At 49.4% G+C, this 13,472-nt stretch overlaps 1 protein-coding gene across 2 annotated transcripts in view; it reads left to right on the top strand.

Moving 5' to 3' along the window:
- KIFC1 (kinesin family member C1) overlaps positions 1-13,396 on the top strand; it is a 44,350-nt gene extending 30,954 nt beyond the window's left edge. The window contains exons 11-15 of one of the 2 annotated variants that reach the window (XM_086870728.1): positions 1,150-1,288; positions 5,712-5,851; positions 9,593-9,666; positions 12,841-12,916; positions 13,230-13,396. In XM_086870728.1, the coding sequence (XP_086726854.1) occupies positions 1,150-1,288; positions 5,712-5,851; positions 9,593-9,666; positions 12,841-12,916; positions 13,230-13,381 (581 nt within the window). In that variant the 3' untranslated portion in view covers positions 13,382-13,396. The remainder of the gene's footprint in view (positions 1-1,149; positions 1,289-5,711; positions 5,852-9,592; positions 9,667-12,840; positions 12,917-13,229) is intronic. The other variant, XM_086870729.1, reaches the window with a different exon arrangement.
- The last annotated feature ends 76 nt before the right edge of the window (positions 13,397-13,472 follow it).

Below are 13,472 nucleotides of genomic sequence, written 5' to 3'. Positions count from 1 at the left end.
TCCGGCTGTTCTCCAGCTGTTCTCCGGCTGTTGTTTTTTTCTCCAGCTGTTGTTTTTTTCTCCAGCTGTTGTTTTTTACTCCGGCTGTTCTCCGGGTGTTGTTTTGTTCTCCGGCTGTTCTCCGGGTGTTGTTTTTCACTCTGGGTGTTCTCCGGCTGTTGTTTTGTTCTCCGGCTGTTGTTTTGTTCTCCGGCTGTTCTCTGGGTGTTGTTTTGTTCTCCGGGTGTTGTTTTGTTCTCCGGCTGTTCTCCGGGTGTTGTTTTTCTCTCCGGCTGTTCTCCGGCTGTTGTTTTGTTCTCCAGGTGTTGTTTTGTTCTCCGGCTGTTCTCCGGCTGTTGTTTTGTTCTCCGGCCGTTCTCCGGCTGTTGTTTTGTTCTCCGGGTGTTGTTTTGTTCTCCGGCTGTTCTCCGGGTGTTGTTTTGTTCTCCGGGTGTTGTTTTGTTCTCCGGCTGTTCTCCGGGTGTTATTTTTCACTCCGGCTGTTCTCCGGCTGTTGTTTTTCACTCCGGCTGTTCTCCGGCTGTTGTTTTTTTCTCCGGCTGTTGTTTTGTTCTCCAGGTGTTGTTTTTCACTCCGGGTGTTCTCCGGGTGTTGTTTTGTTCTCCGGGTGTTGTTTTTTTCTCCGGCTGTTGTTTTGTTCTCCGGCTGTTCTCCAGCTGTTGTTTTTCACTCCGGCTGTTCTCCGGCTGTTGTTTTGTTCTCCGGGTGTTCTCCGGCTGTTGTTTTGTTCTCCGGGTGTTCTCCGGCTGTTGTTTTGTTCCCCGGCTGTTGTTTTTCACTCCGGCTGTTCTCCGGCTGTTGTTTTGTTCTCCAGCTGTTGTTTTTCACTCCGGCTGTTCTCCAGCTGTTGTTTTGTTCTCCGGCTGTTGTTTTGTTCTCCAGCTGTTGTTTTTCACTCCGGCTGTTCCCTGGCTGTTGTTTTTCACTCCGGCTGTTCTCCGGCTGTTGTTTTTCACTCCGGCTGTTCTCCGGCTGTTGTTTTGTTCTCCGGGTGTTCTCCGGCTGTTCTCTGGCTGTTGTTTTTCACTCCGGGTGTTGTTTTGTTCTCCGGCTGTTGTTTTGTTCTCCGGCTGTTGTTTTTCTCTCCGGCTGTTCCCCGGGTGTTGTTTTTCACTCCGGCTGTTCTCCGGCTGTTGTTTTCCCGTGCAGGTGCTGGAGCTGCTGCTGCGGGCGAGCTCGCAGCGCTCGGTGGCGCGCACGGGGCTCAACGAGCGCTCCTCGCGCTCCCACTCCGTCTTCCAGCTGCGCATCCAGGGCGAGCACGCCGGCCGCGACCTGCGCTGCGCCTGTGAGCCGGGCCCCAGTCCCCCCAAATTCCCCCAAATTCCCCAATTCTCAACTTCCCCAATTCCCAAATTCCCCCAAATTCCCAAATTCCCCCAAATTCCCAAATTCCCCCAAATTCCCCCAAATTCCCAATTCCCAAATTCCCCAAATCCCAATTCCCCAATTCCCAAATTCCCCCAAATTCCCAAATTCCCCCAAATTCCCCCAAATTCCCCCAAATTCCCAATTCCCAAATTCCCCAAATCCCAATTCCCCAATTCCCAAATTCCCCCAAATTCCCAAATTCCTCAATTCCCAAATTCCCAATTCCCAAATTCCCCAATCCCCAATTCCCCAAATTCCCAATTCCCAAATTCCCAATTCCCCAAATCCCCAAATTCCCAAATTCCCAATCCCCCAATCCCCAAATTTCCAATTCCCCCAAATTCCCAATTCCCAAATCCCCAAATTCCCTCCCCAAATCCCCAAATTCCTGAATTCCCAAATTCCCAAATTCCCCAATTCCCTCCCCAAATTCCCCAATTCCCACTGCATTCCCAAATTCCCTCCCAAAATTCCAAATTCCCTCCTCAAATCCCCAAATTCCCAAATTCCCTCCCCAAATTCCCAAATTTCCGCCCCAAATTCCCCAATTCCCTCCCCAAATTCCCCAATTCCCACTGCATTCCCAAATTCCCGCCCCAAATTCTCAAATTCCCCAATTCCCTCCCCAAATTCCCAAATTTCTGCCCCAAATTCCCTCCTCAAATCCCCAAATCCCCGAATTCCCTCCTCAAATCCCCAAATTCCCAAATTCCATCCCCAAATTCCCAAATTCCCTCCCCAAATTCCCAAATTCCCTCCCCAAATTCCCAAATTCCTACTGCATTCCCAAATTCCCAAAATCCAGCCCCAAATTCTCAAATTCCCTCCCCAAATTCCCAAATTCCCTCCCAAAATTCCAAATCCCCTCCTCAAATCCCCAAATTCCCAAATTCCCACCCCAAATTCCCAAATTCCATCCCCAAATTCCCAAATTCCCTCCCCAAATTCCCTCCCCGAATTCCCAGTGCATTCCCGAATTCCCCAAGGGCATTCCCGAATTCCCAAATTCCCAGGAATTTTTCCCTGTTTTTTCCCCATTTTTCCCCGTTTCCCATTCCCGGTGTTTGTTTTTCCCGGTGTTTTTCCCTCATTCCCGGTGTTTTCCCCTCATTCCCGGTGTTTCCCCTTCATTCCCGGTGTTTTCCCCTCATTCCCGGTGTTTTCCCTCATTCCCGGTGTTTTCCCCTTCATTCCCGGTGTTTTCCCACATTCCCGGAGTTTCCCCTTCATTCCCGGTGTTTCCCCTCATTCCCGGTGTTTCCCCTTCATTCCCGGTGTTTCCCCTTCATTCCCGGTGTTTTCCCTCATTCCCGGTGTTTTTCCCTCATTCCCGGTGTTTCTCATTCCCATTCCCGGTGTCATTCCCGGTGTTTCTCATTCCCATTCCCGGTCTCATTCCCGGTGTTTCTCATTCCCATTCCCGGTGTTTTCCCTCATTCCCGGTGTTTTCCCTCATTCCCGGTGTTTCTCATTCCCATTCCCGGTGTTTCTCATTCCCATTCCCGGTGTTTCTCATTCCCATTCCCGGTGTCATTCCCGGTGTTTCTCATTCCCATTCCCGGTGTTTCTCATTCCCATTCCCGGTGTTTCTCATTCCCATTCCCGGTGTCATTCCCGGTGTTTCTCATTCCCATTCCCGGTGTTTCTCATTCCCATTCCCAGTGTCATTCCCGATGTTTCTCATTCCCATTCCCGGTGTTTTCCCTCATTCCCGGTGTTTTCCCTCATTCCCGGTGTTTTCCCTCATTCCCGGTGTTGTCTCAGCCTTGCTGACTGTGGTGGATCTGGCGGGCTGGGCTGTTCCCGGTGTCATTCCCGGTGTCACTCCCGGTGGTTTTCCCTCATTCCCGGTGTCATTCCCGGTGTTTTCCCTCATTCCCGGTGTTTTCCCTCATTCCCGGTGTTTTCCCTCATTCCCGGTGTTGTCTCAGCCTCGCTGACTCTGGTGGACCTGGCGGGCTGGGCTGTTCCCAGTGTCATTCCCGGTGTCATTCCCGGTGTCATTCCCGGTGTCATTCCCGGTGTTTCTCATTCCCATTCCCGGTGTTTCTCATTCCCATTCCCGGTGTCATTCCCGGTGTTTCTCATTCCCATTCCCGGTGTCATTCCCGGTGTTTCTCATTCCCATTCCTGGTGTTGTTTTCCCTCATTCCCGGTGTCATTCCCGGTGTTTTCCCTCATTCCCGGTGTTTTCCCTCATTCCCGGTGTTGTTTTCCCTCATTCCCGGTGTTTTCCCTCATTCCCGGTCTCATTCCCGGTGTTTCTCATTCCCATTCCCGGTGTTTTTCCCTCATTCCCGGTGTTGTCTCAGCCTCGCTGACGCTGGTGGACCTGGCGGGCTGGGCTGTTCCCGGTGTCATTCCCGGTGTCATTCCTGGTGTTATTCCCGGTGTTTTCCCTCATTCCCGGTGTTTCTCATTCCCATTCCCGGTGTCATTCCCGGTGTTTCTCATTCCCATTCCCGGTGTCATTCCCGGTGTTTCTCATTCCCATTCCCGGTGTTTCTCATTCCCATTCCCGGTGTTTCTCATTCCCATTCCCGGTGTTTCTCATTCCCATTCCCGGTGTTTTCCCTCATTCCCGGTGTTTTTCCTCATTCCCGGTGTTTCTCATTCCCATTCCCGGTGTCATTCCCGGTGTTTTCCCTCATTCCCGGTGTTTTTCCCTCATTCCCGGTGTTTTCCCTCATTCCCGGTGTTTTTCCTCATTCCCGGTGTTTTCCCTTCATTCCCGGTGTTTTCCCTTCATTCCCGGTGTTTTCCCTTCATTCCCGGTGTTTTCCCTCATTCCCGGTGTTTTCCCTCATTTCCGGTGTTTTCCCTCATTCCCGGTGTTTTCCCCTCATTCCTGGTGTTTCCCCTTCATTCCCGGTGTTTTCCCTTCATTCCCGGTGTTTTTCCCCTTCATTCCCGGTGTTTTCCCTTCATTCCCGGTGTTTTCCCCTTCATTCCTGGTGTTTTCCCCTCATTCCCGGTGTTTTCCCCTTCATTCCCGGTGTTTTTCCCCTCATTCCCGGTGTTTTCCCTCATTCCCGGTGTTTCCCCTTCATTCCCGGTGTTTTCCCCTCATTCCCGGTGTTTTCCCCTTCATTCCCGGTGTTTTTCCCCTCATTCCTGGTGTTTTCCCCTTCATTCCCGGTGTTTTCCCTCATTCCCGGTGTTTTTCCCCTCATTCCCGGTGTTTTCCCCTTCATTCCCGGTGTTTTCCCTCATTCCCGGTGTTTTCCCTCATTCCCGGTGTTGTCTCAGCCTCGCTGACGCTGGTGGACCTGGTGGGCTCGGCTGTTCCCGGTGTCATTCCCGGTGTTTTTCCCCTTCATTCCCGGTGTCATTCCTGGTGTTTTCCTTCATTCCTGGTGTCATTCCCGGTGTCATTCCCGGTGTTTTTCCCTCATTCCCGGTCTCATTCCCGGTGTTTCTCATTCCCATTCCCGGTGTTTTCCCTCATTCCCGGTGTTGTCTCAGCCTCGCTGACTCTGGTGGACCTGGTGGGCTGGGCTGTTCACGGTGTCATTCCCGGTGTTTTTCCCTCATTCCCGGTGTTGTTCCCCTTCATTCCTGGTGTTTTTCCCCTTCATTCCCGGTGTTTTCCCTCATTCCCGGTGTTTTCCCTCATTCCCGGTGTTTTTCATTCCCATTCCCGGTGTCATTCCTGGTGTTTCTCATTCCCATTCCCGGTGTTGTCTCAGCCTCGCTGACGCTGCTGGACCTGGCGGGCTGGGCTGTTCCTGGTGTCATTCCCGGTGTCATTCCCGGTGTCATTCCCGGTGTTTCTTATGCCCATTCCCGGTGTCATTCCTGGTGTTTCTTATTCCCATTCCCGGTGTTTTCCCTCATTCCCGGTGTTTCTCTTTCCCATTCCCGGTGTTTTCCCTCATTCCCGGTGTCATTCCCGGTGTTTCTCATTCCCATTCCCGGTGTCATTCCCGGTGTTTTTCATTCCCATTCCCAGTGTCATTCCCGGTGTTTTCCCCTTCATTCCCGGTGTTTTCCCTCATTCCCGGTGTCATTCCCGGTGTTTTTCATTCCCATTCCCGGTGTCATTCCCGGTGTTTTCCCTCATTCCCAGTGTTTCTCATTCCCATTCCCGGTGTCATTCCCGGTGTTTCTCATTCCCATTCCCGGTGTCATTCCCGGTGTTTCTCATTCCCATTCCCGGTGTTTTCCCTCATTCCCGGTGTTTCTCATTCCCATTCCCGGTGTTTTCCCTCATTCCCGGTGTTTCTCATTCCCATTCCCGGTGTTTTCCCTCATTCCCGGTGTTTTCCCTCATTCCCGGTGTCATTCCCGGTGTTTTCCCTCATTCCCGGTGTTTTCCCTCATTCCCGGTGTTGTCTCAGCCTCGCTGACTCTGGTGGACCTGGCGGGCTCGGAGCGCCTGGAGAAGTCGGGATCGGTCGGGAATCGGCTGCGGGAGACGCAGAGCATCAACTCCAGCCTCAGCGCCCTGGGGCTCGTCATCAGCGCCCTCTGCAACAAGGTACAGGATAAATCCGGGAATGACGGGATCAATCGGATCAGTGGGGATCAATGGGGATCAATGGGATCAATGGGGATCAATGGGGATCAATGGAGCATCAACTCCAGCCTCAGCGCCCTGGGGCTCGTCATCAGCGCCCTCTGCAACAAGGTACAGGATCAATCCGGGATAAATCCGGGAATGTCGGGATCAATCGGATCAATGGGGATCAATGGGGATCAATGGGATCAATGGGGATCAATGGGGATCAATGGGGCATCAACTCCAGCCTCAGCGCCCTGGGGCTCGTCATCAGCGCCCTCTGCAACAAGGTACAGGATCAATGGGATCAATGGGATCAATGGGATCAATGGGGATCAATGGGATCAATGGGGATCAGTGGGATCAATGGGGATCAATGGGATCAATGGGATCAATGGGGATCAATGGGATCAATGGGGATCAATGGGATCAATGGGATCAATGGGGATCAGTGGGATCAATGGGGATCAATGGGATCAATGGGGATCAATGGGGATCAATGGGATCAATGGGGATCAATGGGGATCAATGGGATCAATGGGGATCAATGGGGATCAATGGGATCAATGGGGATCAATGGGATCAATGGGATAATGGGGATCAATGGGGCATCAACTCCAGCCTCAGCGCCCTGGGGCTCGTCATCAGCGCCCTCTGCAACAAGGTACCGGATCAATGGGATCAATCGGATCAATGGGATCAATGGGGATCAATGGGGATCAATGGGGATCAATGGGGATCAATGGGATCAATGGGGATCAATGGGGATCAATGGGATCAATGGGGATCAATGGGATCAATGGGGATCAATGGGATCAATGGGAATCAATGGGATCAATGGGGATCAATGGGGATCAATGGGATCAATGGGGATCAATGGGGATCAATGGGATCAATGGGGATCAATGGGGATCAATGGGATCAATGGGGATCAATGGGATCAATGGGGATCAATGGGATCAGTGGGATCAATGGGATCAATGGGGATCAATGGGGATCAATGGGATCAATGGGGATCAATGGGATCAATGGGGATCAATGGGGATCAATGGGGATCAATGGAGCATCAACTCCAGCCTCAGCGCCCTGGGGCTCGTCATCAGCGCCCTCTGCAACAAGGTACCGGATCAATGGGATCAATGGGGATCAATGGGATCAATGGGATCAATGGGATCAATGGGGATCAATGGGATCAATGGGGATCAATGGGATCAATGGGGATCAATGGGGATCAATGGGGATCAATGGGATCAATGGGGATCAATGGGATCAATGGGGATCAATGGGATCAATGGGGATCAATGGGGATCAATGGGGATCAATGGGGATCAATGGGGATCAATGGGATCAATGGGATCAATGGGGATCAATGGGGATCAATGGGGATCAATGGGATCAATGGGGATCAATGGGATCAGGATCAATGGGATCAATGGGATCAATGGGGATCAATGGGATCAATGGGGATCAATGGGATCAATGGGATCAATGGGGATCAATGGGATCAATGGGGATCAATGGGATCAATGGGGATCAATGGGGATCAATGGGGATCAATGGGGCATCAACTCCAGCCTCAGCGCCCTGGGGCTCGTCATCAGCGCCCTCTGCAACAAGGTACAGGATAAATCCGGGAATGACGGGAACAATGGGATCAATGGGGATCAATGGGATCAATGGGGATCAATGGGATCAATGGGGATCAATGGGGATCAATGGGATCAATGGGATCAATGGGGATCAATGGGGATCAATGGGGATCAATGGGGATCAATGGGATCAATGGGGATCAATGGGGATCAATGGGATCAATGGGGATCAATGGGGATCAATGGGGATCAATGGGATCAATGGGGATCAATGGGGATCAATGGGGACCAATGGGGACCAATGGGATCAGGATCAATGTGATCAATGGGATCCGGATCAATAGGATCAGGATAAATGGGGATCAATGGGATCAGGATCAATGTGATTAATAGGATCAATATCAATGGGATTGGGATCAATAGGCTCAGGATCAATGTGATCAATGGGATCAATGGGATCAATAGGATCATTATCAATGGGATCAGGATCAATGTGATCAATGTGATCAATGGGATCAATGGGATCATTATCAATAGGATCAGGATCAATGGGATCGGGATCAATAGGCTCAGGATCAACGTGATCAATGGGATCAATGGGATCAATGGGATCATTATCAATAGGATCAGGATCAATGGGATCCGGATCAATGGGCTCAATGTGATCAATGTGATCAATGGGATCAATAGGATCATTATCAATGGGATCAGGATCAATGTGATCAATGTGATCAATGGGATCAATGGGATCATTATCAATAGGATCAGGATCAATGGGATCAATGTGATCAATGGGATCAATGGGATCATTATCAATAGGATCAGGATCAATGGGATCAATGTGATCAATAGGCTCAGGATCAATGGGATCAATGGGATCATTATCAATAGGATCAGGATCAATGGGATCGGGATCAATAGGCTCAGGATCAATGTGATCAATGTGATCAATAGGATCAATAGGATCATTATCAATGGGATCAGGATCAATGGGATCAATGTGATCAATGGGATCAATAGGATCATTATCAATAGGATCAGGATCAATGGGGATCAATGGGATCAATAGGCTCAGGATCAATGTGATCAATGGGATCAATGGGATCAATAGGATCATTATCAATGGGATCAGGATCAATGTGATCAATGTGATCAATGGGATCAATGGGATCAATAGGATCATTATCAATGGGATCAGGATCAATGTGATCAATGTGATCAATGGGATCAATGGGATCAATAGGATCATTATCAATGGGATCAGGCTCACTGTGATCAGTGGGATCAGCGGCCCCAGGGCATTCCCGGGATTTGGGGGATCCCTGGGAATGGGGGATGGGAGGATCCATCGGGCCCGGCGCCCTCGGGGCTGGCGGGGAAACGCCCCGGCTTGGGGGGGATTTGATGGGATTGGGGGAATTTATGGGATTGGGGGGGTTTTTTATGGGATTGGGGGGGATTTGATGGGATTGGGGGGGTTTATGGGATTTTTATGGGATTGGGGGGGGTTATGGGATTTCATGGGATTTTTATGGGATTTTATGGGATTTTATGGGATTGGGGGGGTTTATGGGATTGGGGGGGGTTATGGGGTTTTTATGGGATTTTATGGGATTTTTATGGGATTGGGGGGATTGGTTATGGGATTGGGGGGGGTTATGGGATTTTTATGGGATTTTATGGGATTTTTATGGGATTGGGGGGATTTTATGGGATTGGGGGGATTTTATGGGATTGGGGGGATTTTATGGGATTGGGGGGGAATTTATGGGATTGGGGGCATTTTATGGGATTGGGGGGGGTTATGGGATTTTATAGGATTGTTTATGGGATTTTTATGGGATTGGGGAGATTTTTATGGGATTTGGGGAATTTTTATGGGATTTTAGGAATTTTTATGGGATTTTAGGAATTTTGATGGGATTTTTATGGGATTTTAGGAATTTTTATGGGATTTTGATGGGATTTTGATGGGATTTTGATGGGATTTTAGGAATTTTGATGGGATTTTGATGGGATTTGGGATTGGGGAAGAGGGAATGAGGCTGGGAAAAGCGGGATGAGAGAGGGCAAACCTGGGGGAGGGGGAATTTTGGGACGGGGAGGAGCCGGAATTCCCGGGATTCCGCAGGAGCCGCACATTCCGTACCGGAACAGCAAACTCACCTTCCTGCTGCAGAACTGCCTGGGGGGACACGCCAAGGTGTACGTCTGCAGCCCCAAAATCCCCCAAAATTACCCAAAATCCCAAAATCCCAGCCCAAAATCCCCGACTGACCTCCAAATCCCTGCCCCAGGACCCCCAAATTCCCAAAATCCCATCAAAATCCTCCTGAATTCCCGATTTTCCTCCAAATCCCAACCCCAGAACCCCCAAATTCCCAAAATCCCATCAAAATCCTCCTGAATTCCCAAATTTCCCCCAATCCCAACCCCAAATCCCAAATTCCCTCAAATCCCAACCCCAGGACCCCCAAATTCCCAAAATCCCAGCCCCAAAATCCCCGATTTTCCTTCAAATCCCTGCCCCAGGACCCCCAAAATTCCATCAAAATCCTCCTGAATTCCCAATTTTCCCTCAAAATCCCAGCCCCAGGACCCCCAAATTCCCAAAATCCCCAAAATCCCAAAATCCCAGCCCCAAAATCCCCGAGTGACCTCCAAATCCCAACCCCAGAACCCCCAAATTCCCAAAATCCCAACCCCAAATCCCAGATTTCCCTCAAATCCCAGCCCCAGGACCCCCAAATTCCCCTCAAAATCCTCCTGAATTCCCAATTTTCCCTCAAATCCCTGCCCAGGAACCCCCAAATTCCCAAAATCCCATCAAAAAACTTCCTGAATTCCCGAATTTCCCTCAAATCCGAACCCCAAATCCCAGATTTCCCTCAAATCCCATCCCCAGAACCCCCAAATTCCCAAAATCCCATCAAAAAACTTCCTGAATTCCCGATTTTCCCTCAAATCCCAGCCCCAGGAACCCCCAAATTCCCAAAATCCCACAAAAAACTTCCTGAATTCCCGATTTTCCCTCAAATCCCAACTCCAGGACCCCCAAATTCCCAAAATCCCAGCCCCAAAATCCCCGATTTTCCCTCAAATCCCAGCCCCAGGAACCCCCAAATTCCCAAAATCCCACAAAAAACTTCCGGAATTCCCGAATTTCCCTCCAAAAATTTGGGGTATTTTGGGGTGTTTTTGTGATTCTTTTCCTGTTCTTTGGGGTTTTTTGGATATTTTTGGGGTGCTTTGTGGGGTGTTTTTGGGTATTTTTGGGTGTTTTTGGGTATTTTTGGGTGTTTCTGTGGTTCTTTTCCTGTTTTTGGGGAGTATTTGGATATTTTTGGGGTGTTTTTTGGGTATTTGAGTAATATTGGGGTGTTTTGTGGGGGTTTTGGGTGTTTTGGGGTGTTTTTGGGGTGTTTTTCGTGTTTTTTGGGGTATTTTTGGGGTGTTTTGGGGGTATTTGAGTAATTTTGGGGTGTTTTGCGGGGGTTTTGGGGTGTTTTTTGGGTATTTGGGTATTTTTGGGGTGTTTTGGGGGTGTTTGGGGTGTTTTTGGGGTATTTTGGGGTGTTTTTGTGGTTCTTTTCCTGGTTTTGGGGGGTATTTGGATATTTTTGGGGTGTTTTGTGGGGGTTTTGGGTGTTTTTGGGGGGAATTTGGGTATTTTTGGGTATTTGGGTATTTTTGGGGTGTTTTGGGGGTGTTTGAGGTGTTTTTGGGGGGTATTTGGGTGTTTTTGGTGTATTTTGGGGGTGTTTTAGGGGATTTTTGGGTGGTTTTGGGTGTTTTTCCTGTTTTTTGGGTATTTGGGGTGTTTGAGTAATTTTGTGGTGTTTATTGGGGTATTTTGGGGTATTTTTGGGTGTTTTGGGATTTTTTTGGGTATTTTTGGGGTTTTTTTTTGGTGCTTTTCCTGTTTTTTGGGGGTTTTTGGAATGTTTTGGAGGGTTTGGGGGGTTTTTTTGGGTATTTGGATATTTTTGGGGAGTTTTGGGGGTATTTTGGGGGTGTTTTTCAGGTTTTTAAGGGTATTTGGGTATTTTTGGGTGTTTTTGAGGTTCTTTTCCTGTTTTTGGGGGGTATTTGGATATTTTTGGGGTGTTTTGTGGGGGTTTTGGGGTGTTTTTTGGGTATTTGGGTATTTTTGGGGTGTTTTGGGGGTGTTTGAGTAGTTTTGGGGTGTTTTGCGAGGTGTTTTGGGGTGTTTTGGGGTATTTGGGGTATTTTTTGGGTGTTTTGTGGGGTTTTTTGGGGTGTTTTGGGGATATTTGGGTATTTTTGGGGTGTTATGTGGGGGTTTTGGGTGTTTTTTTGGCATGTGGATATTTTTGGGGTGTTTTTTCATGTTTTTTGAGTATTTTTTGGTATTTTTGTGGTTCTTTTCCTGTTTTTTGGGGTGTTTTGGGGGTATTTCAGTAATTTCGTGGTGTTTTTTGGGGTATTTTGGGGTATTTTTGGGTGTTTTGGGGTTTTTTTGGGTGTTTTTGCGGTTCTTTACCTGTTTTGGGGTGGTTTTTTTGCATTTTTGGGTGTTTTTCTGGTTTTTTTGGGTATTTTTGGGTGTTTTTGTGGTTCTTTTCCTGTTTTTTTGGGAGTATTTGGGTAATTTGGGGGTATTTGGGGTGTTTTGGGGGGTTTTGTGGGGGTTTTGGGTGTTTTTTTGGTATTTGGATATTTTTGGGGTGTTTTTGGGGGTATTTGTGGGTATTTGGGTAATTTTGGGTATTCTTGGGGTGCTTGGTGGGGTTTTTTGGGGTGTTTTGGGGGTATTTGGTTATTTTTGTGGTGTTTTTTGTGTTTTGGGGTATTTTTGGGGTGTTTTGGGGTGTTTTTTGGGTGTTTTTGGGGTGTTCTTCGTGCTTTTTTGGGTGGTTTTAGATGTTTTGGGGTTTTTGGATGTTTTGGGGGTTTTGGGTTGTTTTTGGCTATTTTTGGGGTGGTTTTGGGTGTTTTTGGGGTGTTTTTCGTGCTTTTTTGGGTGGTTTTGCATGTTTTGGGGTTTTTGGGGTGTTTTTCGGTATTTTTGGGGTGGTTTTTGTGGTTTTTTTGTGGTGTTTTTGGATGTTTTGGGTGTTTTTGGGGTGTTTGTGGGTATTTTTGGGGTGTTTTGGCATGTTTTGGGGTGTTTTTCGTGGGGTTTTTGGGGTGTTTTTGGATGTTTTGGGGTTTTTGGGGTGTTTTTTGGGGCATTTTTGGGTATTTTTGGGGTGTTTTTGGGTATTTTTGGGGTGTTTTTCGTGGGTTTTTTTGGGGTGTTTTTGGGGTGTTTTGGGGGTATTTTTGCATGTTTTGGGTTGTTTTTCGTGGGGTGTTTTTGGGGTGTTTTTGGGGTGTTTTTTGGGTGTTTTTGGGGTGACCCCGCTGCCCCCCCAGGCTGATGTTCGTCACCATTTCCCCCCTGGAGGAGAATTTTGGGGAATCGCTCAACTCCCTGCGCTTCGCCAGCAAGGTCCGGCTTCGGGGGGTCTGGGGGGGTCCTGGGGGGATTTGGGGGGTCCTGGGGGGGATTTTGGGGGCCCTGGGGGGGATTTGGGGGTCCTCAGGAGGATTTGGGGGGTCCCCAGACGGTTTGGAGGGTCCTGGGAGGGAATTTGGGGTCCCCAGAGGGAATCTGGGGGGGTCCTGCGGTGGTTTGGGGGTCTCCAGGAGGATTTTGGGGTTCCCCGGGATGATTTGGGGAGTCCTGGGGGGGTTTTGGGGGGTCCCAGGGGGGGTTTTTGGGGGGTCCCGGGTGTTGAGAGCCCGCCCCTCCCCCCCCCCAGGTGAACGAGTGCATGATCGGCACCGCCCAGACCAACCGGAAGTGACGCAAACCATGGCTTCGCTCATTCCCGCCTTTTTAACCGCAACAACCAATAAAGATTCGCCTTTCCAAGGAACCGATTGGCTGTCGGTGTCACGTGTCTTTAGCTAAGATGGCGGCGCCCTGCGGGGCCGCCTCAGGGAAATGCCGCGCGCTGATTGGCTGAGCCCGTACGGCAGCCCGGTGGCCGCCATATTGCCGC

This window comes from Cyanistes caeruleus, chromosome 33 (genome assembly GCF_971803275.1).
Source record: "Cyanistes caeruleus chromosome 33, bCyaCae1.hap1.1, whole genome shotgun sequence".
NCBI classification, from domain to species: domain Eukaryota; kingdom Metazoa; phylum Chordata; class Aves; order Passeriformes; family Paridae; genus Cyanistes; species Cyanistes caeruleus.
The sequence above is the reverse complement of the archived record's forward strand: the minus strand, read 5'-3'. Positions and strand labels throughout refer to the sequence as shown.